The 27,631-nt window shown below is 38.9% G+C and overlaps 1 protein-coding gene across 12 annotated transcripts in view; it reads right to left on the minus strand.

Annotated features, from left to right (window-relative positions):
• hectd1 (HECT domain containing 1) overlaps positions 1 to 27,631 on the minus strand; it is a 33,200-nt gene that overhangs the window by 3,677 nt on the left and 1,892 nt on the right. The window contains exons 2-38 of one of the 12 annotated variants that reach the window (XM_067366807.1): positions 26,119 to 26,365; positions 17,031 to 17,265; positions 16,705 to 16,932; positions 15,742 to 16,023; positions 15,265 to 15,535; positions 15,026 to 15,102; positions 14,513 to 14,611; positions 14,305 to 14,419; positions 13,583 to 13,757; positions 13,295 to 13,433; positions 13,013 to 13,183; positions 12,659 to 12,881; positions 12,247 to 12,510; positions 12,083 to 12,159; positions 10,698 to 10,832; positions 10,442 to 10,591; positions 10,253 to 10,347; positions 9,972 to 10,077; positions 9,731 to 9,865; positions 9,483 to 9,622; positions 9,021 to 9,383; positions 8,769 to 8,935; positions 8,049 to 8,249; positions 7,361 to 7,408; positions 5,965 to 6,807; positions 4,683 to 4,904; positions 4,280 to 4,458; positions 3,798 to 3,954; positions 3,058 to 3,280; positions 2,898 to 2,952; positions 2,410 to 2,592; positions 1,804 to 2,017; positions 1,636 to 1,718; positions 1,303 to 1,430; positions 1,016 to 1,217; positions 783 to 920; positions 64 to 671 (exon numbers count right to left, since the gene is read on the minus strand). In XM_067366807.1, coding sequence (XP_067222908.1) covers positions 64 to 671; positions 783 to 920; positions 1,016 to 1,217; positions 1,303 to 1,430; positions 1,636 to 1,718; positions 1,804 to 2,017; positions 2,410 to 2,592; positions 2,898 to 2,952; positions 3,058 to 3,280; positions 3,798 to 3,954; positions 4,280 to 4,458; positions 4,683 to 4,904; positions 5,965 to 6,807; positions 7,361 to 7,408; positions 8,049 to 8,249; positions 8,769 to 8,935; positions 9,021 to 9,383; positions 9,483 to 9,622; positions 9,731 to 9,865; positions 9,972 to 10,077; positions 10,253 to 10,347; positions 10,442 to 10,591; positions 10,698 to 10,832; positions 12,083 to 12,159; positions 12,247 to 12,510; positions 12,659 to 12,881; positions 13,013 to 13,183; positions 13,295 to 13,433; positions 13,583 to 13,757; positions 14,305 to 14,419; positions 14,513 to 14,611; positions 15,026 to 15,102; positions 15,265 to 15,535; positions 15,742 to 16,023; positions 16,705 to 16,932; positions 17,031 to 17,265; positions 26,119 to 26,258 — 7,271 coding nt within the window. In that variant the 5' untranslated portion in view covers positions 26,259 to 26,365. The remainder of the gene's footprint in view (positions 1 to 63; positions 672 to 782; positions 921 to 1,015; positions 1,218 to 1,302; positions 1,431 to 1,635; positions 1,719 to 1,803; positions 2,018 to 2,409; positions 2,593 to 2,897; positions 2,953 to 3,057; positions 3,281 to 3,797; positions 3,955 to 4,279; positions 4,459 to 4,682; positions 4,905 to 5,964; positions 6,808 to 7,360; positions 7,409 to 8,048; positions 8,250 to 8,768; positions 8,936 to 9,020; positions 9,384 to 9,482; positions 9,623 to 9,730; positions 9,866 to 9,971; positions 10,078 to 10,252; positions 10,348 to 10,441; positions 10,592 to 10,697; positions 10,833 to 12,082; positions 12,160 to 12,246; positions 12,511 to 12,658; positions 12,882 to 13,012; positions 13,184 to 13,294; positions 13,434 to 13,582; positions 13,758 to 14,304; positions 14,420 to 14,512; positions 14,612 to 15,025; positions 15,103 to 15,264; positions 15,536 to 15,741; positions 16,024 to 16,704; positions 16,933 to 17,030; positions 17,266 to 26,118; positions 26,366 to 27,631) is intronic. The other 11 variants (XM_067366809.1, XM_067366808.1, XM_067366814.1 and 8 more) reach the window with 11 other exon arrangements.

Raw genomic sequence — 27,631 nt, forward strand, 5'->3', positions numbered from 1 at the left:
AAAGTAACACATATGAATATTGATTTTACTTGATTAATATACAAAGTGACATTCATTTCTCACCCTAGATCTTCTACACAAAGTGGAGGGCCAGAGCCCATAGGATTCCTCAGCATGAGATCCTGTAGCCGTGTGTTCTTCTCATCCTCTGACAGAATCTTATTGCCCAGGATCTGCCTGCGCTTCACAGAAAGTGCCTTCAGCTCTTTCAGGAATTGTGCTCTGTGAGGGTTCACCAGTTCAAAGTCCTCCCATGTCAAGATGCCGTGATACCAAGCTGGTGGCTTGGGTTTGGGTGGATCAAGGATGAACTCTGACTTGGAGTCTTCATCAAAGCTACCCACTGAGTATGTGTCCTGACCCTCCTCAGTGGAGGCTTCAGACTGGATTTCAGAGAAGTGGCAGTCCGACTCGACACGGTTTTGATAAAGTAGCTTACTCATGTTGCTTTTAATGTCGCCCATACAGAGCAGTTTGAAGAAAGGCTGGGATATGGGCAGATCCACAAGCCGGTTGTCCTGGATGCATTTGGCCAGAAAGATACCAAGGAATAGGAAAAGCTTGGTGATACGCTCCAGTTCATCGCTGTCCTGAGGGAAGGGAGCAGGGAAAAGGCCGCAGGAACGCTGCACGTAATAACCAGGTGGTTTCAAGCCACCACCCAGATCCACCTGATGAACAATGAAAAAGTTAATTAAAACAGTCAGTCATTAAAAACCATCTGTCTTACCTGGGGATAGAGCCTTGAGGTGAAAAAGCTAAAGATGTCAGGAAGCACTTACTTGACGTGACTCATCATCTGGGAAGTCGTCGTCACAGAGCCAGATACCAAGGGAAGTCCTCTGGAACTCTGCAGCCACAAGGGCATAGAACTCCAGGGTGGGTCCAAGACCAGTGCCCTCCTCACCCTGAAACTCCACCTGTTCAAGATAACCATCATTATCAGTCTGAGATGGATTTAAACAGCAGTGGTTCTTAACTAGGGGGCCTTTCCAAGAGGGCCACAGGTGTTTACCTCCAATACAGACTTTCTGTCAGCATGTATCTGCATCACACTCTCAGCCCACTCCATCATACTCTCTCCACGTGGCACCTTGACACGCTCGTGTTTGAGCCGACCGACACGGAACTCGCCTGGATCATCACGGCGAACTGTTGTGGATGGCCGGGAACGTTCCATAGTGGCTTCTCTTCGGTTCTGGAGCCAGACAATAGCCCTGGAGAGAGATGCAAATTCTCAAACCGCCATTTCACATTTCTATGAATGAAGTATAGATCTTTTTGAATACTGCAAGCACAGACCTGGAGGCTCCGAACGCAGTGCATGTAAAATAAAGCTGCCTGGTTTCAAAGGGTATGAGGAAAGGACACTTGCTGGTTAACTGCTCACACCAGTCTGGGAGAGCCCCACTAGCCAGGGCCAGTGGCTCCTAAAAAGACAACACAAAGACAAATATTTTATAACATTATAAATGTCATTACTGTCACTTTTGATCAATTTAATGCATCCTTGATAAAAGTATTACTTTCTATCAACGTTCTATTGAAAAAAAAAAAAAAAAAAAAAAAAAAAATCATACTGACCCAACTCTTGAACTGTATAGTATTTACAACGTATAACATGCATCAAATTACCTCGATCTGCTGCAGGATTTTGGTTGTAATTTTTTTGCTGGTGAATTCCTCAGGTGATGCATTAAACTGTAGCTCTTCCACATCTACACAAATAAATGAAAGTTATAAATGCACAATAATGGAAAACAAAAACTGTTCAAGACAACGCTCTGAGGAGGACCTCCTTACCTTCTTGTAGTGTGCGGCCGGATAAGGGTTCTCCTCCGATGGTGAAGAGGATGCGCAGGAGCTGCAGTACGTCCTCTACGCTGCAGGCGCTCTGGCCCGAGCCCGCCTTGGCCTGAGCCTGCTCGCGTGCAGCACTCAGGATGTCACAGCTCTGCGTGGCGGACAAAGTTCCTGAACTCAGGCCTGAAGATCTGCAGCCACGCTCACAGAAGTCCTGTAAAACCATGCAAGTACTGTTGACACAGACTACCCCAATTTTTGCCTCCCAACCCTTTTATAATCATTATCACAACAGACCTATAACAACGAAATTACTGCATTCTTAAATTATAAAGTTTATGGCCAAAGACGACAACAAAAATTTAAAAATCAAAGCAAATAGAGAACAAAGTCCACAATGACAGCTAAAAACTTTTATGGTACGACATTTACACCCATTTAAGCAATAGAACTTACAAAAGGACAGCAACAACTGTCTAACAAGTGGCTACACAAGTGACAGTTAGGAAAGAAAGAGAAAAAAATACTTGAAAAACAGAAGGGAAAATAAAGATGGTATGTATAGATATATATATATATATATGCACATCCGATGGCATTCTATACCTTGTATGCAGCTATGAGCTGCGAACAATTTCTGTTTTTCCTAATACTTTTATTAGAGCCGGTTAATTTCCAGTGGCGCAGGAAAGTTGAGTCTGCATTCTTCTGCATGTAGGTTATCAAGTCATTCTTTGGTAATTCATCTGTGCCAAGGTACTGTTCCACATGCTCTACAGACCAGCAACCCTACAACAGGAAGAACCAAATGTTGGTCTTTCCTGATTGTAAAGTCTCACGCAATACACATGCATTACAGTAGGTTTAACCACTAGAGGCCCGTGCATTTAACAATAGATACCACTGGGGTCATTTCACAGTCTCCTGGCTTTAATGTTAGTGACGGCTGACAGACAGTTTACTGAGAAGGAGCATTTACACATTGGGGACAGCCACAGAAAAATCACAGCCAAGATTTTAATGAGCCGAAGAGAGTGAATGAAAGATAAGTAGAGAGATGGCGTGGAGGTGAAACATCAAAAATTTGTCATTACCATCTTTCCGCTCTCTCTTTCTTTGTCCGAGTCCTTCAATTCTCTGTACATTATCCTACAAAAAAAATAATGTTTGTTAACAGACGTCTACGGAAAAAGCACTACAAAATTTAGTACAAAAGTTGCGCTACTAAAAACAACCGTAAAGCGATAGACTCACGTATATGTAGGTTCCCAGATGCGTCTAAGCTTGTCAGGTTTAATAGCACCATTGCATGAGAGCTGGAGAAGCTTTTGGACATAATAGAAAATGGTGGACTTGTAGTTGGTGAGAGGTAGCTCTACTTCTCGAGTTGTCCCTAGACCTGCTACTTTCAGGATGAGAGCCAGACGGGGTGAGGGCGTGCACTCCACCTCCTCCTGTACCTCTGAGCGAGGTGTACCTGTACAAATTAAACATGGGTTTTGCAATGTAAATTAACAATGGATTACTGTGTTTGACTCAGCAGGAAACCAGTGTCACTGCTGAACAAACTATTAAATAATAATTTTCATTAACTGAAATAAAGCTGAAATAAAAATATAAATATTAGATGAAAAACTTAAATGTAACAAATTAGAAATGTTGCCTTGGCAACTAACTAAAATGTATTTATATATATATATATATATATATATATATATATATATATATATATATATATATATATATATATATATATATATATATATATATATATATATATATTTTTTTTTAGTAATTTTAGTACCTAAAATAAAAAAAGTAATAAAAATGACAAAAGCACATTAGAAAATGATAAAGTAAAATTAAATACAAATTGAAAATAAAAAAAATAAAACAATTCAAATTAATAAACACTAGAATAGTATATAAATATTAAAATAACACTGCAGCCAACAGAGTGAGAATTTATCCCCTTTCTACAGTATCACCAGTACCTGGTGGAGGGATTTCCAGGTCAGTAGTTTGCTGGACGTTGGTCCGGCCTGGTCTAGGGTCAAATGCAGGTACCAAAGCAGAAAACTGTCGCTTTAGCACAAAGTCATCGTCCCAAGTTCTGCGTCGACCCCCTTTGGTTTCATACTCCTCTTCCTCCTTTTAGGCCACCATTGAAAAAGCAAAATGGTAAAGCTCTCTTACACATAATGCTCAACTGCTTGTAAATGTGAAACACATATTTCACATATACACAAGAGGAAACATGCTGGTAAACAAGCAGACTACAACAAACCAACAAAACAAACAAACAAAAAAACAGGTACACCAAATACATTCTTAACCCCCCCCCTCCAAAAAACACTGTTCACTAAAGTAAATAAAAATTAAAAACACCAAATTTCAAGTAACCAGAGAGGAGAACACGAAGAAAACCAAAATAAAGGATTTCCACTACTATTATTGAAACTACAACAGGTTTTACCCTATGAATATGAACGTGGTAACCAAGGTTGACCCTGGACCGTACCAGAACTTCCTCATACTCCTGTTCTTCCTGATTGTCATCCTCATTCTCATCATCATCATCATCTGGCTCTGGCAAGTCTTCCTCGTCATCTAACTCGGCAAGCAATGTGTTGGCCCGACAACTGTCCAGGAAGTCTGAGTGAATAAAAAGGCAATGAAAATAATCAGCCTTCATAGTACAAAAAATAAATGAAGGAGAATAATTCAGAGGACAAGACTGAGAAATTAGTTTAGTAATAAGCAAAAACATCACATTAGAGATTAATCTGCAGCAAACAAACAAAAACGCTGAAGGGGATGTTCTAGAAAAATAGAGGATGAGGGAAAATAGAGTGTAAAATAATTGTAACATGGCCTACCATAGAGGGAAAACTCAGCCTCCTGACCTGTGTCACTCTCGCTAGATGTAGAGGTCAGGCTGGTCGTCAGCGTGTTACTGAGCAACTGGCCGACGGACAAACCTGTAGTTGCCGTGGCTACATTATTGCTGCTGGTTACTATGGAGGTGGACATTGTAACAGTTGAGGTGGTACCAGTGGTTGTAAGGTTAGGAAAGCTCTGCGCACCCATAAGAGGAGAAGCTGCAAACAAAACCCAAAAACTGTGATTAGTCTCCAAAAAGAACAAAATAAGCAGGTAACTGAAAATCAAAAGCTTGCTCTACAAACTAAACATGCTTCAAATGGCAGCAGTATGCAAATCATGGCAAAAATTAGAGTCATGTTAATATTCACAGAACAGTTAAATACTCTGGAGCAGGATGTTACTCCAAAATAAATTCATCAAAATGATTGCTACTACATAATCAGCAGTAAAATAGCCTGTTTACAAATGAAATATTACTGCATTGCAATGCAAATCTAGCCTAAGGCACTGCGAATACTACCATCTCTCTTCTATACTTGCATGTTTCCAAGTGCAATTCTAAGTCAACTATAGGTATTTGAGAATACTATACTATAATGTTTGAGAATCATGATTAACAAATATAATAAGCCTTCATTTAATTTTGTCATTCATTACATAAAGCTAAAAGGATATCAAAATCAGTGGTTCTCAAACAGGAAGCAAGGGCCCACTATGGGGCCTCAAGATGACAAAATTTAAAGCTTTAAAATAAGCTTAAGATAAACCACCAAAAACTGTTAATTAATAAAAAAAAAAAAAAAAAAAAAAAAAAAAAGGAAAAAAAGGAAAAACCTGAATATATGGAGGTACCCAAATTTTAAAAGTGTGATTTGTAGACCTGGAAAAGTCATGTAAATTAATAAAATCTTAAGACTTCATAGCCATTTTTATAATGAATGTACATTTTACTAGTTATGCCAAGCTCCAAAATAAAAAAAATAAATGTATATCTCTCTCATAGGTTATAAAAATTCAAAACAACGAACAAAATTTTGCCCCTAAAACTTTTGAAGTCCTGAAATTTCTATTCAATTTATTAATTATTTTACTTTTAATTTACAGTTAACTAGCAGTGCCAAAAGGTTAAACTAAGTTCTAAAAAACAAAACTAGAGCTAGGTGTCTTGAAATATTGTTGTGGACAATGGTGGGCTACGGAGACAAAAAAGCTGAAAACCACTGATGTAAACCCAGGTACTGGCTCTTAGAAGAACGGGCAGCTGAAGATACTCACTGGCAGTGCTCATGACATTGCGCCCCAGCGTGTTAGTGTTGTTATCGCTGCTGCTTCGGCTCAGGTTCATGTTGTTGGTGGCATTGGTGCGAGACATGTTGGGTGCCCTGCGGACAAACGACTCCATCAAGCTGGCCTCACGGGAGGACAAGTTGGGGACACTGGCACTGGAGCTCATGGGTGCTCCAGCTGCCAAAAGCGAGCTGACGGACAGCCGTGCGCTGGCGGCAGAGCATAAGGGCCTCTGGGATGCAGCGTCCTTACTAGACGACTCTGAAACCGAGCTGACGTCAGGCGAGCTCACACTCACGATTCCCATAGAGATGGCGGTCGTCTCAGCAGACTGTCTCGAAGTGCCATCGGGTGCTGGTGTTTTACGCTCACCACTTTCACTTCCCGTTTCCGCCGTTAGTGTGCTGGTGCTGGAGACGGAGCCGGCCTCTGCCGAGGAAAGCACAACTATCGGTTCTTGTCCCTCTGCCCCCGGGGGCCCTCCGACAATGCCTACTCCCTGCTCCAACAGGCTCTCGACCCTTCGCTCCACTCGGCTGGAGCTGAGGCTTATGTCACTGCTGCTGGCCACGCTACACACCGAACTGCTACTACCCTTGCGGCTGGAGGAACTGGCCCCCGCTGTAGAGGATGAGCCACCCTTGTCTGGACAGTTATTTTTCACCAGGCTGCTCCAGGACTGCGGTGTGCCTGCAACAGTGGATGAAACAGGTTTGGGTGACGGCGCTGATTCAGGGTCGTACCCTGGTGCAAGCTTGAGGTCAAACTTCCCTTCTGCACCCATACGATACGAGTTTGAGCCACCGGCATCCCAGGTGACATCAATCCAGCCTGGAAAGTGGGGGAGGGAGGGGGATATGAACGGGTGAGACCCAGCAAGAGAGCAGAGAGAGACAGCAGCAAGTCAAAGACAACAGCTTTTGCTTGACGCTGGACCAGAAACACAGAATAAACCAAGACCACTGGATGAGGTCAAATTTATTTTTGTATCTCGGCCAAACCTCTTCAATTTATATTCAAACTACTGACGATCATCTAAGAGGAAACCCAAATCACTCTGGTCCAGGTGAAGCGGTGAGGTAGAAACATGAAGCACAGAAAATGACAAATTAAAAAAAAACAAAAAAGCAGTAGAATTTTGCAAATGCCAAGCTACAAAGCCACTTAAGAAAGAGAACAGAAGAATCATTTCGGTCGGTGTCAAATACACTTGCAATGGAGTTCATTCGGAGCTTGCAAATTGTGACATCAACATGCACTTGGCTTGAATGATGGAGACAGGTTAAAGAGGCTGTTTTACACATTGAAACATGGCTGCCCAAAGAATCAATAGCAACAGAGTGGATGCTTAAGATAATACGAGTAGGATATGGAAAAATGTTACCTGTTAAGTTGGGGGGGAGGGATAAAGGTTGCACTTCAAAATAGCAAACTAACAAAAAACAAAAAAGTATGGAATGACAGTTGAAGAGAGCAAAAAGTAGTAATCAAACACTTATCAGTGAACTTTAGAGTGTGAAACAGATTTTTTTTTTTATCATTTCTTCATGCAGCATAGAAGCAGAAGGAAAGCACCACATAAGGAAGTAAACAGGAAAAAAGACTAGTTTCAGATCAACCCCATCACAGTTTAATTTCCTTTAAGTACACAAAGCATTTGTGAAATCACTTGAAAATAAAAAGGGCTGATCTGAAAACAGTCCCTCTGAGGCATGATGGGAAAACAAGTCCAAATGTGATTAAACTTTAGTTCTGTTTTACTGTGTGAACGTCAGTAATGGGCATTTCCATCTCCCCCCTCACTTGTGATGGATTTGCTGCAGAAAGCTCCAAAACATGCAAATGCACTTGATGTTCACAATTTGTTTCCCTTAAACACTGAAGTACCACTGAACTCCATTGTTGATCGGCCAGTAATGCACTTTCATGTAGTTGTCCGATGCAGTGATGCCTTGAACACCGTTGTACAGAAATCTGCTACAGCATAAGCATTACACATTGCGCTGTCCTACACAAGCTACCAATGGTTGGATGCACACACTAAGAGCCACAGAAGTGACTCCCATCCTCACCATTATGGGCCTCTCCAGTCACAGTGCCCTCTCCAGCAGGATTGCCATCCTGGTCCCTCCATTTCCAGTCAATGCCACGCACCACCCGCGCCCCAGGAACGATGTACTTCATAACCTGAGAGCGAAAGAGACGGCGCTGTCGTCTCAAGTTGGCCTCTGCCTCCTTCACTGCTTTACCTGACAATGCAGAACAAACCTTGACTGATAGGAAATATGAGCAGAGACAAAGCAGCATCAAATTAAAAAAAGCATGCAATTAAGGATGGTAATTTTTCTTTTGTGATGCTGTAGAAAACTTAAAAAGAGCTGTATTTTAAAAGGACTTCAGTTCATGTGTTAATCATTTAATTTACAAAATTTTTGGACCATGTTATTAATGTCATAAGTTGATCTACCGGTGAAATGATAGACTCTCTGGTAAAAAAAAACCCACCAAACATTAAGAAAAACAAAAAAACCAAACAAACAAAAAAAACACCCTGTATATATAGTAGTGCATAACTGAATCTTCAGCATTGCCATTATAGTGCTTTGGGAGCCAAATTCCAACAGAAAAATAAGAAAAAAAAAAAAAAATCAATTGTGTTAGGTTACTGCAATCAGGTCAATCACATGCCAAATATTCACATACAGACAAGAAACAACTCTTTGAGTAAGTGTAAATACTATAAATGAATAACAATATGACAAAGTGTAGCATTAAACATTATTGGCACTTACCCAGCTGGTCCTCACACACACCAGTAACGGTGCCATATATCTCTAGACCAGACAGGGAGAGGTAGTGTGTTTGTCCGCTAGCATTCTTCCCCATCTGTTTAATACGAATGTGTCTCCAGCCCTGCTTCTCATCTTTGGATGGATCCAGAGGCCATGTGGCTGTCGACCTAATGCAATAAGATGAGTCATATTAGTAGGTTCACAAAGTAAATATAGCACAATCATAGCAGACTCCAAAATACAGACACATACCCTGGCTCATTGAGAGAGCTGTCATCCACATGAGTGTAGAGTGTCATCCAGTTCTGACCATCTTTGGACACTTGAAATACCCAATTCCGGAGGGCAGATCGACCATATCCACGAGCATGGCGAAGTGTGTATGCAGAAGGGATGACCCATAAACCAAGGTCAATGGCAAACCATGCATTTTTATCATCATTGGTGTGACAGTTGAGAGCTGAGCTGTCTCTGCTCAGGATGTCTTCAAGTCGGCCATAAGGCAAGTTTCTGCCCTCGGAGGAGGTCACAACCACTAATCCATAAGCAGCGGGGTTCACCCATTCATACGCCGTCCTGTGGACAAGATTATCTTCCTTATGCACATCATTTTGTCTAAATGGGTAATATTGGGGTTTAGAGTTTGACAAACTTTGTTGATCAATTAAAAAAATTTAATTGAAATTGGTCATGCAAAAATGGACAAATGCTCACTTTGCGTTGGTGCCAATCCAGTACACAATTCCGTTCTCATCAAAGTCATGCTGGTGCCTGAAGATGAAGCTCTGGCCTTCTCTGAGCTTCCTAACAAAGATGAATGAGGACCTGTCAAAGTCATACCACTGCTTGGCCACCTAGGGAAAGAGAGGAGACAAAGTTATGATTTTCTCTCCGATGCCTATGGGGATACAGCTGAGTAAATATAGAATAATAGAAGAAATAAAACAAAAAAGCTTTCCCACCATCTTGAGCAGATACTGCTCCAGTGACTCAACAGTGGCCAGTGGTTCCATCTTTAGCATTCTACCAGTACGATCAATCAGGGCTGTTTCACCAGGAGCACGCTCCAAGCGGAAGCGTAACCTCCTTGTCAGAATCTTTCACGACAGAAAGAGATTTTAATTAAATGACAAATTTATAATGAAAGATGTCACCGTTTCACATGCACCAAACCAAAAATAAAACATCCAGACAGAGACTGACCTGTAAATTATACGTTGAGCCTGGTGTATCATATAAGTGTAGAGGTAGCCGCTCTATTGACTCCAACACAGCTATCAGTTTGCGGATTAAGGCAACTGCGGGTCGGCTGGAGGGCAGAAATAATTAAATGCATGACAAACAAAAACAAATTCGCTCAACATGTCCAAACCAGAAAAAGAACTTGCTGGTTGAGACTCAGAGATATAAGGAAGAGATCACTTTAGCATGCAAAGCCTGGGTAGGACACAATGACCTAATGTGTAACAGAAGATATTCTTTACCTTTCATCATCTTCATTTTCAGTAAACGCAGTCTTGAACACATTTATTCTTTCCATCAGAGGCTTACAATCATGTTTCATGTCTAGATCCACACTCTGTGAGGCAAAAAAGTAAAAAAGTAATGAGTATTGGGAATAAAAGCTGACAACACGTTTACAAGTGACATTAATGTAGTTGCGTGTGACTCACATTGCTGAGGACAGTAAAAAGTGCTTGCACGAGGCCACTGCTGCACATTTCATATGGAGAAATAGTGTTCTCATCTTTGAGAACGACAATTAAATTTTCCAGAGCTGTTTTCATGAGGTCTCGCCATGTGTTTTCACCTTCAATGAGGCACTGAAGGAAAAAAACAGAAGAATAATCATACTCACTGTTGTCGTCTTTTGACCTCATCTACACGGAAAATAAAAATAAACTGTGACAAAGTTTATGGTAATTATACCTGTCTGTTAGTATGTAACTCCCAAGCAGACTCTAGCTGGGTGGCAATGTTTCTCAGTGTGACCACTACACCTCTCGGCATACTCTCCACAGCCTTGAAGTGATCGTCGTACAGATCTCTGGCCATGGTTTTCACCTACAGACGCATAGGTGGAAAAAGAGTGTTGGCTAATTTCATGTAATATACTACCGTTTAAAAGTTTGGGGTCAGTACACTTTTTTTAAGCAAGGATGTATAAAATTGATCAAAGTGACAGCAAAGACATTTATAATGTTACAAAAGGTTTCTAATTCAAATGTTATTCTTTTGAACTTTTTATTCATAAAGAATCCTGATGTAATACATCATGGTTTCCACAAACAATGTGGGAAAAAAACAAAACAAAAACACTTAAGCAACAAATCAGCATATCAGAATGATTACTAAAGGATCATGTGACACTGAAGGCCCTGTTTACACCAGGTATTAAGAAGCACTTTGGTTGATCAGATCACAAGTGGATAACGCTAAATACAGGGGTAAACAGGGTCTAAAATGTTTTAAGCTTGTCCACTTTCAACCACTTCAAGAGGTAGTTGAAAATGCATTTGACTGGATTGCTTTCGTTGTCAGGGTTGCCAGGTTTTCACAACAAAATCCACCGAACTGCTACTCAAAACTAGCCCAATCGTGTTTTCGGCGGGGTTCCCCTGGTAAAATTCGCATTCCAAGGGCTAATAATCATGTTATTTGGGGTTGCTTCAACCGACATGAAAAACAACCCACGACAACAGTTAAAGTAGCCCAATTCCGCGGGAAAACCGCTGACTTGGCAACACTCTTCATAGTGTAGATACTCATGTGGTCGAACAGCCGTGAAAGACCCTCTTCTCTACTCCTACTTAAGGCGTAAACATTATGGGAAGTATGCCAGCCAGACGGGATTTAAACTTTGTCGGCTGTAGACCCACATTTGGTTTGAAGACGAAAAATACAATTCTCTCACCATTCTTGATTTCGAACATGCACTCACAGCATTCGGCGAGGTCTTGCAGCTATTAGAGCAGAAACAACAGCTGCTGCTCTACATATGTTTTTCTGTTGTCTCTGTGCGCATTCATATGTAAATTGATTAGTCTGTAAATTAAAAGATCTGAAAAAAAGAAAAAAAACCCTTCCCTTGTAGAAATCAGGATAGAAGTTGTTGAAAGTGTACAAGAGATGGATAAAAAAAAAAAACAGGTGTAAATAGCTGTCTCCCTTTGTCATCTTAATACAAGATGTAAACAGGGCTAAAGACCTCAAACTTTTGAACAGTTTTGCAGCCATGGCTCAAATAGGCATAGTTAAATTTACAAGTCATGCTCTAAAGGATATGAATGCAAATAAATGCTCAGTAGTCATACCTTCTGTTTAGTTTTTTCCAATTTGGATTTAAGCTTTCTTCCTCGCTTACCAGTCCAGCCAGTAACAAACTCGGACCCTATTACAAACAGAGGAACCAATAATTGAGTGACTAAGGAAAGATACTGACAAAACAGATGCTTTTAATCTACTATCCCAAACTTACCTAGAGAGGTTTCTGCAGTGAAAGAGTGCTTAGTGCCTCGGTTCGACTCGAACACAAAGCCTGGTAGGTCCTCTTTGAGGATGGTGGCCTGCTGGCCATCTGAGTTATGGATGGCAATCTCACCCTCTTTCAGACAAGTGAGAGACCAGTTTCCCACAGTGAGTTTGGTGGGACCTTGTGTGGACAGGATGGGCTGGCTGGCTGTCACTGGTTTGACCTGACTCCTGGCACGCTGCAGCTTTTCCAAAAACTCACTTCTGCTCTCTACAGGAAGGAGCAAAAGAAAGCATCAGCTACAGTGTACAAGTGTCAATCCTAATTTAACAAAGCAACACTATCTGATTTAACTGCTGTCAAGAACTAATTTTGTTTTTTTCATTGATCGATCAGTCTGTTTTGGCAGGAGACCTACCCGAGCTGTCAGAGCCACCCTCTGGGCTTCCACTGGAGTACATGGTGGCCAGTTTACCATCTAGGATGAAGCGGAACCAACCATTGCTTCCATTGGAGAGCTCCAAAGCAGCTGCGTCACTCCAGATATAAAGGCAGTCCCTGCCTCTGATGATGGACCAGTCTCTCCAGTGGTAGGGCTTCCCCTGGTGGATCTCTTTGGCATCTTCTTGTGGTTCATCATCCTTGAAAACAGACATAGATCAACTTCAGAGCAATTCATAAATATTTAAGGTTTTTTTTCCTCAAATATTTTAGATATACAAATTAATTGCACAACAATAAAGACATAAATCTGAACAGAGTTGATTCTGACCTTCTCAGGCTTGGCCTCTTCCTCATTTTCATCATCTGACGTGGGTCCTGCCAGAGTGGACACCTTATTAATGACACCCAGCCTGGCAAGCTGATCTAAAAACACGTCACCTCCCTTATCCACTAGATCCCTAATTATCTGAAGTGCCAGCAGGTGACCATCATCATCATCCTGTGAGGGAGAAGAAAGGTCAGCAAGACTTAAAAATAGCCCTATTAAAATTTCTGGAAAAAAAAAAAAAAAAAAACACATCATCAAGAAGGAAAGACTGAATTATCTGACCTCCTGATCCAGGACAGTCGCAGTGATCTCCACAAGTACAGTGGGCAAGTTGTGTCCAGCATCAGAGTCACACACTTCCTTAAGTAGAACTTCAGAACTGTAGTGCACCATCTTCCTGATCAGAGCTAAACTAGCTTTCCTGGGAAAGAGATGATAAAAACTTATCAAAAGGAAAGCATCAATGCCCTGCTGACCGTTGGCTCCAAAATGCAAAACATATAGCACTAAACTGGTTGTCTTCATTTTAAAAATGTACTTTAGCACTGATGGCCCACTCGAACCCCTCACCTTATTGAAGGCAGCATGGTTTGCTGAAAAGTCTGTGCAAATACTGGGAGTAGCCTTTTCAGGTAGATAGGCGCCATCTCAGGGTCACCTTTTGGCTCGCTGCCCTCTTCCTCTTCTTTATTAACATCCTTCTTTTTCTTGTCATCTCCCTTGTTGACAGGGCACATCCAGTCTCCTGCATCACACATAATAAGAAACTCTTTATTTGGAAAATCTAAGAAATCCCCTAGAAGTCACCATTACAAAATTAGTGGTGAGTGACTGCATTAAAGCACAAGGGTGTAATTTCTATGCCACCACTGTCACCACCATAAAGAAGTGCAAAATGAACAGGGCTTTCCAAAATCTCCCTCATCTGCCATTGGTTGTCCAAACAAGCTACTCTGTCCCAAATGTACACTATTGGTTGAGCCAATAATGCTTTATCTGACTGATTTGAGATGCTTAAATGACAAGAGCAATGTTCTGATTATACCATATAGCCTCAGTGTTGACATTTTTGTAAGGGAAAATTAGCATACAAAAAGTTTACACTTGCCTCCGCATACTAAGCAGGGATATAAAAAAGTATTTTAACATTTAAAAAAATACATACTTTAGCTTCAATCTTCTGAAGCTTTTACTTTCAAATAGCAGAAGGGAAACAACAATTTTATTTTTGTAAGTGATACCAGTGGTTAACTGAAATGCCATGAAGTGAAGATAAAAGCTGATGGACTCACCAGGTGATTGGAGAATTGCTACAACCTCACTGTGTCCCCTCTCTCTTGCTTTGTCTAAAGGAGTTTTTCCATCTTCATCTCTCAGGTCAGGGTTGGCCCCATGGCGCAGTAAAGTCTATTGGAAAAAACATTTGCCATAAAAAATAAATATATTAAAAACAATGTATAATGAATATACAAAGACTTGGTCACATGACAAACACTTTACCTTGGCTACTTGTGGCCTGCCGAAACAGGCAGCATAGTGCAGAGAGGATGACCTCTGGCCTCTATTGACATCAGCACCTCTCTCACAGAGGAACTCCACCTTAAACAGGCCAGAATACAGTGTGAGATCTTCAATCCTCAGAAAACAATGTTCATCTGTTGCACTGACCCCATTCTTCTAACTTATACAAGCTATCACCAAACCAAGAGGATCAAATCAGGTTGTATTAGTGTTCATTATGCATGGCATTTGTAACACTTCTGCTAATGGTGCGTGAGCCAGAATTACAATCTTGCCATTTCAGCCACGTCTCCTCCACATTACCATACTGCACAATGTTAGAAAAATGCGGTCCTAAATTTAGCATGTAACCTTTAGACATAAGTCAGAGGTTTGTTTGCTCATGCTGCACTGTGTCTGAAGGCAAAATCTTGCAACATGTGCACTGAAAAAAAAAAAAAAAAAAAAGGCTTCAAATTTCCAGATATTTATACAAAAAAAAAAAAAGCCTACCATCTCTTGTGTTCCAAATGCAGATGCCCAGTTCAAGAGAGTCTGTCCAACATCATCCATGAAATTCACTTCAAATGCTTACGGGGGAAGAGAAAAAAAGTAAACAGTACAAGTCTGTTAGGATGTCACCTCAAAGCAACAAAAGCCATCAAAGTCCATCCATTCTCTGCCCCCCTCTCATTTACATTCATATCCCCCCACTCCAATATTGATCTTGCATGCACTACTTAAACACTTACCACCGGTGTCAATGGCATCAATGAGAGCATCGGTGTCTTTGCTGCGTATACAGTCAATAAGCTGTCGGTGGGAGCGTTCCCCAGAACTGTCGAGACGCCGCAGACCAGGGATACGGCCGGTAGAACCAGCTGTGGATTTGGGCAAAGCCTTGCGGCCCTCAAAGAGCAGCACCAACAGTAAGTCCACCAGCCGCATGGTGTCCAGCACACAGCGTTCGTCACCCTGCAGAGCACTCTCCATAGAGTCAGGCAGCTCTGAGCGCAGGAGATCCTGAAGGAGGAGAGGAAACACAAATATCCATAAATGTAACCAGTGGAAACTGGGATTTCAAATACATTTCAGAAATGTCCTCTTGCAATGTTCTGTCACAAAAAAAAAAAAAAAAAAAAAAGAAAGAAAAAAAAAAGGAAGGAGGAAACATAGTACTTGTGACATCTAGCAAATGGCAGGAATATTTCTGTGAATATACATCTTACATGTGTGACAAGTGGTGAGCCTCTGCAGAGTGTAGACAGCAGGCTAACAATGGTAGACACTTGGTTGCTCAGTTTAGAGTCTGCAGCAGATGGAGCGGCTCCACTAGAGGTCCTGCCAGGCTTGCAGGTGGAGGAGGGTCCAGATGCCGTCCCTCCTGCCGCAGCCATACGGGACAGCAGCTCTTCTGTCAGTCCATGCTTAGCTAATGGGGCTGGGTCAACTCCACGCCGTGTAAACCTGTCCGCTAGTGAAGCGAAGCAGCGCAGAGCTCCATCAGACACCTGTGGATTTCACCAGGACAATTACCATTAGTTCTTCATGTACACATGGGGGGGGGACTGATCTACAACCTGATTTTAATTCTATTAAATCAACAGTTACTTACACTATACCGTTCAAAAGTTTGGGGCCAGTATGATTTTTTTTTTTTTTTTTAAGAAAGACATGAATACTTTTATTCAGCAAGGATGCATTAAATTGATCAAAGAGAGAGTAAAAGCCATTTATAATGTTACAAAATATTTATATTTCAATTAAATGCTGTTTATTTGAACATTCTTTGCATCAAAAAACCCTGAAAAAATGTTTTGCGGGTTTACACAAATATTAAGCAGCACAATTGTTTTCAACATTGATAAAAAAAAATAAATAAATTTTCACCAAATCAGCATACTACAATGATTTCTGAAGGATCGTGTGACTTAAGACTGGAGTAAAGGCTACTAAAATGGAAAACAGTTATTTTAAATTGTAATATTTCACAATATTACTGTTTTTACTCTATCAAATAAACAGTTTTGGTGAGCATAAGAGACTTTTTAAAACAAATTTTAAAAATTGTAATGACCCCAAACTTTTGAATGGGAGCATACTTTTAAATTCTGAACAACTTAAATTTCAGTCCGTTCCTCACAAAATGCTAAATACAAAATAAAGCGCACAAGTTTCTGGTCATGTACTACCTGGTGGTCTTCATGTTTCAGCAGACTAGAGAGGGACTCCACACATGTCTCAAGGGAAGAGTCCTGTGGCTCCATCTTACTGCAGAGGCGAGAAACTACTGCCATTGCAGAGTGCAATGTGTCCTTGTGCACAAGATGACCACTGTCCCTAATGAAGCTCAGCACACAGTTCAGTCCACCTGCTTCAAATACAGCTCCAGACTCCCGTGTGCAGATCAGCTCCAGAACCTGATGACACCAGACAATATATGGTATGACCATCATGCATTGTGGAATTTAAATAAATAAATTGAAAAATGTCTGAAAGCAAATATAGCAATATTTACCTTTACACATTGCTCAGCCAGATCTCTGCTGGTCCTGTTGTTGAGCTCCACCACCACCAGCCGGTTACACAGGGCTTTAATGGCTCCATCTACTCCCACAATCCTGCGGGTACATTCAGCGGACACATCCAGGTAGTAGGTGATGGCCCTGGCTGTCACTTCCAGCACATTATCTGGTGCGCTCTCATCCAGGAAGATCTTACACAGAGCTGGGAGAAACGTCCGTGGAGGACACCTACGGTGGTGAGACAGCAGTGTCAAAAGTGAAATGAAGGTACAATATGGAAGAACAGTGTTGAATAGCACAATGGTAATATGCAATGCAATAAACCAGATGTGCCAAACCAATTATTTAAAGCCAGAAAATGTGTATTTTCATTGTGTATTTAATGTTAATTAAACAAAAACAACAACAACAACAACAACAAAAAAAATCATTCACTGCTTTTGACAGAATATCTTTTGTAACTTTAATAAAGGATTAATCTATAATTAATTTATACAGTGAAGGCTATGTAGTGTTATTTTACAATTGATTTCATTTGTATGTTTGTTCTATTGTATTTATTTGTGCTATAGCTCAATTTGATTATTGGCTTGTTTCTATTACTGACAGTTTACTTACAATATTTTACATTTACAATATTTGAAAATTCAGAGTTCAGCTGAGTTTGAGTCATTGAGTTCAGCTAGTAGTTTTTGGTGTCAATCTTATTAAGGTAACCCTACTTATTAACCTTATTTTTTTTTAGGTCATAGGTCAAAACCAACAAAAACATAACTAGGCCTATTTTATTTTATTTATTTATTATTTTTTGGTGGTGGGGCCAGTGAAAATTTTGCCAGGACAAGAAAAAAAATTGACTGGTCCAGTTGAAAAAAATCCTTAGCGTTGAGCCCTGAGTGACATTCTGGAAAAACCAGTAATATCCATCATTAATGACAATTAATGGGGCTGGGTATTAACAAAATTCACAATTTGATTCAATTCTTGGTACAGTGTATGGCAAATTTTCAAGGGGGAAAAACCCCCTCTTAACTAATGCTTTAAAATTATACAGGGAACCCCAGTTGGTACATTCTTATAATATTAAAGTTTAAAAATAAATTATTTGTATAGGCTACTTATGTTTAAAATTACAATAGGAAGGGTTTTTTTTTTTATAATGTTATAATAACTTTTTAAATGACAATTTTAATAGTATTATTAATAGTACAGAGGAAGAGATAATCAGTTCACTTGGGCTCCATGCTGCTGCTTTGCTTGAACAACAGCGATCGGTCATGCCACAAATGGTGTTTATTATCTGAATTTTGTAATAAAATTGACAGAAAAAGTAATTATAACCCTAACAGAAAACAGCATAGACCAAAATATGGACATATTGTGACAGAATATTGAATAGTGGATTGGGTTTTATTTTAGCACACCTCGGGTGCTTCTCAATATCCCTCCTCATCTCCTTGAGGCATCTTGCTTTATTAATATTTATTATAATTTTTTTTTAAATAACCAAACTTCAACAACATATGGGTAGATCCCTTGAGTGCCACTGATGACGCTTTTAAAGGGAGGGAGGATATATCATTTCACTTGATTCAATTCCTCTTTCCTCACGTCTTTTCCTTGTGTCCTTCTCTCCCATCCTGAAGGGGTGGAGCTAAGACGCGAGGAAAGGAAGCAAGGAAAGCAAACAAGGATGCACAAATAAGAATTGAGAAGGACTCTCCATCCCTCGCTCATAGTAGACTGGCGTTGGAGGGGAGTGGTTAAGGATATTCAACCCAAGCTGTTAAACTGATGTCATCACTCAGAGAAGGAAAGCCATTCCAAATTGTCAGATTTTGATTATTAAGATAACCACAACAAACAATTTTTTTTTTCTCTCTGTATTAACTTGCACAGAACAATTGTTCACCACAAGACTAGTAATGTGTGCTAACAAAGTAAATGGGGTCAATTTTAGTTTTGTGATGACTAAGAATCAATATTAAGAAATCCATATTTTTAACGCAGCCCTAACAAATCAACTGTAAATATAAACAAATGGCAGGCTTAATTTACATGTGCAAACTTTTTGCAAAAAAACACTTATACAGTTTGTTATACTTTGGCTTGAGAGGTTTGTTATATTTCCCTTCAGGTAGCCAGCCCCCACAATCTAAAGCTTTTCACAAACCACTAAATGACTGGGCATGGTCATCACATTTAAAACCAAAATAATTCTACATGACCAAGGTGCTTTTTTGTTTGTCTTGATCTTCAGCAGCTATTGTGGCTTCCTTATTTTGACCTCCAGGCCTACTCAGTTTAAGAAATTCTCACAACACAATGCTGATTCACAAGTTTAATTATAGACTTTTTAAGACAAGTAAACATGTTTACAATCTTGTGAAAACCTTAAATAATGCATGCAAGCTGCTGTGTGAATCTATTGGTAGAAGATGTGTATACCGATTAAGTTCATTACTTAGTTCAAAAATGTGAAATGTGCAATAAACTTATTTTAGTCTGAAGGTTTAGATGCATCTGAAATGTTTTGTTTTTTTATTTTGTTGTTTCAAAGGAGTTATGAACCGCATGTTTTATTATCTTGTTTCCTGAGGTGCACTTATATGCCAAATGCACCTTATGGCACTTTTCCACAGCATGGTACGGCTCACTTTTTGGCGCTTTTCCACTGCATGGGACAGTTAGGTACAGAACGGTACAGCTTGCTTAAATAGCACCACCTCGGTTGAGGTTCCAAGCGTGCTGTACTGATACTAAATGTGACGTGTATACACTGCAGATCACTGATTGGTCAGAGAGAATCCTCACTACCAGATTTAACCCTCAGGGGTCTGAGGATTTTTGGGACCCTGAAGAAGTTTTGACATGCCTTGACATTTGTGCTTTTTTCAGTTGTTCATAAACATTAATGGAAAAGTGTCATTACACTGTATTCAGCACAAACTAGGCTACAATAATATGTGAAGAACATGTACGTACATGTTTGTGTTTTTGAAGGAATAACGTTTATGCGTGGTTATTGAAAAAACAAAAAACTTAAGTCACTGAAATAAAGCCAAAAAATATTAAATCTTTGTTCACAAGACTTCTGGGTATTGGAGGTTGCAGACTTGAGTTTTTGCTTCAAAATGAGGTAAAAATTATGCTGCCTGCTTGTTCATATAAAACAATAGAGACATTTAAATGTTCTAAAACATCTTTGGTCAAGAAACACAGTATGCGTGGAGGCGTGAATAATCATGAATAATGGGTGATTCTCACCTAAGACGACAAAAGAATCGCATAAAGAGCTCTAATGACCTGCATAAATAATGAGCTCTTTCAGACAGGTAGGCTGTGAAAAAACCCTCTGTGATCATGATTCAAATCTCATCACGATGTAAATCAAACATACAGAAAAAACAGCAATACTGTGAAATATTATTACAATTTAAAACAATGGTATTCTGTTATATTCTTTAAAATATTATGTATTTCTGTGATGCAAAGTGTCTGAACAGTTATGTTACCTTTATGGCATTTCATATAGCCTTTTAGCTTAAAAACATGCACATTTGGAGAAATATTGATGGATTCTCATATGTTTGTCAATTTTCTATACAGAGGAGTAATATTTATTCAGGATTTATTGTCATTACTATGAGTGCTGGATACTGTGTTTTCAATTCATACTTGCAGCCGGAGGGCGCTCTGCCCCTTTTGTCCACAAATGGCTGCTAAAGAAGAATAGGCAATCCAGGAACTAACCTAACTAACAGAGGCCAGAGATCGCTAACTATGGCTATTCAAAACACTTTTCAAGACAGTAAATACACGATTGAGACGATGTATGCATGTATTGACTGAATTTGCATCTGAATAGCGCTCCCTCCGTGGGCGTGTAATGCGGATTAGCGGATAATGAGCTGAATCATGGACTTCTGACATGGCTCTCTTTTCATTCAGATTACATAAACACAGAATATTTGTTTTCAATTTGACTTACACGATTTAAAACCTGACATTTCAAAGTTTTTTTTAAACAAGTGTAATTTTTTTGTGATAAGTATTCACCAAGTTAGAGCTAATTTTCTGAGAACTATCAGATTGGAGTTCGTTCAGAGGGAGACGAGAGATCACGCATCATGTTAGTTTTCTTTATTTTACAAAAAACAACATTTTGTTGTTACTCTGAGTGTACACAAATAAAAGAAGATATTCCACAGATTAAAATGGTGTATAACTCTTAATTGTATGTGCAACAATGACAGAGTATTTTGAGTCTTTCACACTGGTTAGAAAAAAAAGCAGTGATCACGCCGGCGTGACCGCCGACCCGAGGGAGTTAAATAGTCAGTAACAGCCACCATAGTATCGTTCACGCAACTTTTTTTTAAACTACTTGCTTTAAACGACCGTTGCACGCAACTTGAAAAAAAGAAAAGGCTGTTTCGTAGATGAGGTGCAGACTTGTTACTGTGCGTTCACACTGCCGCCGGCGAGAGCGCCAAAATTCATCTTGGCTGCCCTGCCAACAACGCTGTACTGTGCATTCAAACTGCCACCGGTGGGAACCAATCGGAATCCTCTCAAGCGAGGACCTCTACATTCCGATTGGTTGCCGCTGAACCACGTCATAGCTCATCACCATAAAGTTGACCTGAATTCAACTCTCCTCGACGCTCTCACCATCCAAGACACGCCGCGCCACTCTCACCGGAGCTCGCTGTTGGCTCACATTGAAAATTAATGACTTCCTGTCACTTTGACGCTCTCGCCGGCGGCGGTGTGAATGCACGGTTAGTAGCCGAGGAGCAGATCCATAGCAGTAAAAGTGGCACAACTAAGTTTGCATAAGTAGTATTACATGTGGAGCCATCTCAAAAACTTTTACTATGTTTTACTATTACAACTGTTGAGATTAACTAAACGTGAAAAGTGTTGATTATAGCATTATATTTAGATCTACTATTGTCGCATGAAAGTTACAGTTGTAGCCAACTACAGACATGTCTGTTGAGCAAATGAATGTTGTGATCTCGTCATTGCAACTTGATTTAGTCACAATTTAAACAAGATTATTTTCATGCTACTAAGAGAAACAATGTGAAATTGACCATTTAGTCACTGGCTTGATTTACTGATGCATAAACAGCAATACCCGATTTTGAGACAATGAACGTGTCTACTGTACATGAATAGTTAGATATCAGAAATCAGTGATCACATATTAGGCATTAGGATTAAACTTAGATTAGGTTAGTTAGATGTTGTGGCATTACTGTTGTTTATACAGTAAAAGTCTGTTTGCAAAGTCTGTTTGAATCCGTGTATCATTCGTTCATTCATTTTTCTATATAAAACCAAAAATCAAAAAACAAAAAAAAATAAAGTTTTTTTATTTTCCTTTTTAAATCCACAATGAAAAAACAGAAAACGACTCGTTTTCCGATTTTCGATTTTGTGCTCAAATTAAAAATGGAAAAAACGGATAACGAGCCCTCAAATTTTGGTTCTCTCATGCAAGTGGCTTACCGGAAGTGATCGTTACGCGCGTGGGGAAAGCGTCAAAGCGAGTGACGTGGCCGGACTGAAGTAGTTAACAATACAAATACTAAAATACAATAGTTAGAAAGATATGAGACGAAATAATTAATAAATATAAATGTGCATAAACATATAGGCCTACAACAAATAAATGCAATGTAAAAGCTGAATCATCATATAGAATATATAAAGTTGCTCAAAATATTGGCCATATACAGTGTTAATGCAAAAGTAACTATCGTTATTATTATTATCATTATTATTACTATTATAGCTACATTATTTATTGCACTTATTGAAAAGTCACATTATCTTTATTAATTCATGTAATTAAATAAAATGCATGAATTAATAAAGCTACTTCGTTAGGGCAATATATTTATATTGTCCCTTAAAACTCCTAAAATTTCGTATTTCGCAAGACCAAAAGCTATGGAAGCCCGTTTCGGCCACTAAATAAAAAATAAAAAGAGTAATTGCGACTTTTTATCAGAAAATTCTGACTTGTTTCCTCACAATTGCGAGTTATAAAGTCAGAATTCTGAGATATAAACTCGCAATTGCGTGATATAGAGTCAATTCTGACAGAAAAAAAAAAAAAAAAAAAACACACCAAACAATTGACTCTATATCACGCAATTGCGAGTTTATATCTCAGAATTGTGACTTTATAACTCGCAATTGTGAGAAAACAAGTCAGAATTGTGACTTTATAACTCGCATTTGTGAGAACAAGTCAGAATTCTGAGATAAAAAGTCGCAATTACTCTTTTTATTTTTTATTTAGTGGCAGAAACGGGCTTCCATAGCTTTTGGTCTTGCGAAATTTTGTACAGTTTTAATGGACAATATAAATATATTGCCCTAACGAAATATCTTTATTAATTCATGCATTTTATTTAATTACATGAATTAATAAAGATAATGTGACTTACTTTTCAATTAGTGCAATAATTTATGTAACTATAGCCTAATCAGCGTGCAATTTGTGATAAAAACAGAGGGGGGGATGTTTTCATTTTTTTTTTTTTTTTTTTAAATATTTGTTTAAAACCACAGTGTTTACAATATAATAATAATAATTATAGTATAATAGTAATAGGCGTATACTATTTTTGGCAGCTGTTACAGAAACATTTTTACAAAAAAAATTCAGATTTAACCTTGAGATTTGAAGTATTAGATAGCTTAGATATTTTGCACCACTACAATGACACTAATAATTTCTGATAGAAATGCAAAATCAATCGGTAGTTATTAATAGAATAACGAGATACAAACCTTTAAAACCATGTCAACAAATACATGCATGCAGTTGAGGCAGCTTTAATCGTATGTTTGGTAATTTCATGACTTAACTTACAACAGAACATTTTTATTTTTATTTATAGGCCTACACAGCTTTATTTAAGCTATAATAAAGTAATTATGTAGCGCGCGCCGGCGCATTTGCTCATGCAATTGAGTGCGCACCATGAGCACAGTATAACGGCTAATTGAACAGTCATGTTAATTGTTAATTGAGTTTTACCGACATAGCTTGACAACATCTCATCTGACCGCAGTTCACTGTTGTTCAACTGAAGCTCTTCGTAGTCACCTGTAGCCTACCTTTCCCGCGCTCGTTTGACTTGAGGTGAAGTTGGAATGCGCGTCTGAAAAGTGTCCAGTTTGTTGTGGTCGTAAAGAGACAGCTCTATATAAACGCAGCGTTTTACTTGGTGATGTTTTAAAAAAAAGATTTTAATTTTTGGTATTTTATATGCTCTTTTGGTGGTTTGTGGAGTAACATCACCCGGGGGGGATATTTTTTATCCCCACCGGGGATAAAAATAATTCAGCAGATACAGGGATACACAGACCAGACCAGACAAATCGCACACTGGCTATAATAATAATAATAACTTTTGCATTAACACTGTATATGGCCAATATTTTGAGCAACTCTATATATTCTATATAATGATTCAGTTTCCTTAGCTTTTACATTGCATTTATTTATGTATATGCACATTTATATTTATTAATTATTTTGTCTCATATTTTTCTAACTATTGTATTTTAGTATATGTATTGTTAACTACTTCAGACCGGCCATGTCACTCGCTTTGACGCTTTCCCCGCGCGCGTCACTTCCGGTAAGCCACTTGCATCCAATGAGAAAACCAAAATGTAATTTGAGGGCTCGTTATCCGTTTTTCCCATTTTTAATTTGAGCACAAAATCGAAAATCGGAAAACGAGTTTTCCGTTTTTTTCATTTTGGATTTAAAAAAGGAAAATGTTTTTTTGTTTTTGGTTTTATATAGAAAAATGAATGAACGAATGATACACGGATTTGTTTGCAAAGCCTGAGCTGAAATTGCGAATCCACAGTGATATGTACCAAACAAACAAATAATGCTCTACTGAGACATTCACATAACTGAAAATAAATAACCACTTCCCTAGCATTAGGATCCTTCGGAAGATAATGTTATTTTTAGCCCAGTGATCCTACATCTCTCTTTTCACTTTCACATCTCACTAACGCACCAGTGGGCAGGGCCAAATATCCGATGATGTAGCAGTAGGTGTTGATCTGATTCTGCAGGGATGGTCTTTCGTCACACTATTAAGTCATTATGTAACAAAATCTGAAATGAATCATTTTCGAGGCTTGGTTTAAATAAAAGCTGTTTTTGGACTAACAAGGAAGTTTTTAATTTCTGAAACTTGTAAGAGGTCATTGTACTATACAAATACCCTTCATGTCAAAAGATCCAAGGAAAATTTGATTTCTCAATTCAGTACCCCTTTAATCCCAGGGCACATGTTCATGGTTATGTGCATTACAAGTGCTTTTTTATCCCAACAGTGCATATTTACACAACTCCTTTTTATAGGAGAATTACACCTATTTATAATGCATTTACTTTTGAGACGATACACACATTCTCATAAAATATCTAACACATTCAAATGCACTGGTTGTAACTGAGCTCTACTTTTCAACTAAAGTTGTTCAAAGGACAATGTTTTACAAGACAGCCCTCTTCTGACTTTTGATTTTTGTCATTCATATTACATTTAAAAAATTAATAATATATTGTGATGTCCAAATTCAAGTTCCTAAGTTTTAAATGTACTTTAATTTGCTTTAGATAAAACATTACAGATCAAATTAAAATAATTATTAGCTTGATCCAAATTTCAATACTGGTGCATCCCAGTACGCATGCTGGAGACATTTGTGTTTATGGATTAATAATGCTAGTGGTGCACCGATCAGAAAATTTAAGGCCAATACGGTCACCAATATTTTAAACACAAAGATCAGATGATACCATTTAACAATATTTATTTTAGAAAAGGGTTATAAACCCTGTCTGCAAACTCAAGTCTTTTTTAGCTCTGAGTGCCCCTTGCCACACTTCCATAAGTTTATATGCTATAAATGTACCATACTCCAAAAATTCAGACAATTTTACATATTGTAAATTACTAAAAGGACATTAAAAACAGTTATGAATAGTTCTTTTGTTACTATCAAAAACAATGACACACTTACGTTTCGAAGCAGCGGTCGACATTGTCTGACATAAGCAACAGCATGCAGAGCTGCTCCAGGGCAATGAGTTGCATATCCCGCTCATCGCCCTGTCCCATCTGCAACCACTCCAGCAATGTGTCCGGGTCCACGTCCGCCATGACGCCCCACTACCCTATCCACCCAACACCCAGTCACCCCGCCAGCAGCAGGAGAAAAATGAACAGGGGCAGTCACTGATCCTCTTGATGTCTCATCAAGTCGTCACCTTTATAAGAGATAGAAAAAAAAACATATGAGCATGGAAATGACATCTGGGGTATACAGTAACAGGAGACGAGAACGCCACACAAAATCCACTGCAATATTGCTTTGGGCCTTAACTTCCACCTTCACCCATTTGTCTTTTGGCTCTGAACTGAAAACACAACCCTTGAGTAATTGAATGAAAACTGTTGGGTAATAGTTAAACGGGTGGAGCAGTTGACTCCTTGATGTATGCACTTGAAAGGTAAACTATATGAGTAAATCAGACTATACACAAGATAAACTGCTGCCTGTAATCAAAATACTGAAAGAAATCCCTGTGATTACCACATTAGTAAGCTTGGCCAACAACAGTTGTTCGCATGATGAATAGTTCATCAGTGACTCACACTGTAAGGCCCAAACAGCCCATCTCTTCACCAACACACAGTACACAATTCAAACAGAAATCACTATCCTTTTATTGTTCTGTGAAACAAACCATTAAAGAAAAGAGTCGCACTACTTTCCTAAAACAGACAAGCTGAGTCAAGCATGAGGATAAAATCATTAGAATGGGTGATTTATGTGAAATAGCAAAAGTCTGTCCTTCATTACTGCCTGAGTGGCTACAGACAGGCTTCAGATAGATCCACCACCTTCTTAGAGACTAACAGAGAGATCCACTTATCAACAGATTAAGTGACTAACTTGATTCAGGAAGAATGTCCTGTTGAACTTGACATTCAAAGCAACTGTCTGGGGCCTAATCCACACATTTACTGGATGGAGATAAAAAAAAAAAAGAAAAAAGAAAAAAAAAAAACTCTGATCACATGCACACCACATTACTTCGCTACTCTAAAATTCCCAAGTATGAACATCACCTGATTGTGATCAGATTAGACAATTATATTCCATAGCAAATGCATTCACCATAGCTTTTTAATTCATGAGCTGATATATCCCGAGTTGCTCTTTCTGGTTTCGCAACTGGTTTTTAACAGCAACACTGGACCATTGTGAGCCAAAACAAGTTCTGATGCCATAGCCCTGGGTTACACTCTCTTTTCAAAGGAAAACTGAGAACCATTACTATAATTATACCACATTCAAATGAATGGCATATGTACATTCCCAGTCTATTTGTCCACCATACCAATAGCATACAACTTAATTTCCTTAGCATTATTGTTTAGGGTTTGTTTGTTGTTAATTAACTTAAGCCTATAAAGACTATTGTATCATATCTGATGCATAAATTTAAGGCCTCTAAATTACCAACATG

The sequence above is a fragment of the Chanodichthys erythropterus genome, chromosome 18 (genome assembly GCF_024489055.1).
Source record: "Chanodichthys erythropterus isolate Z2021 chromosome 18, ASM2448905v1, whole genome shotgun sequence".
In the NCBI taxonomy this organism is placed as follows: domain Eukaryota; kingdom Metazoa; phylum Chordata; class Actinopteri; order Cypriniformes; family Xenocyprididae; genus Chanodichthys; species Chanodichthys erythropterus.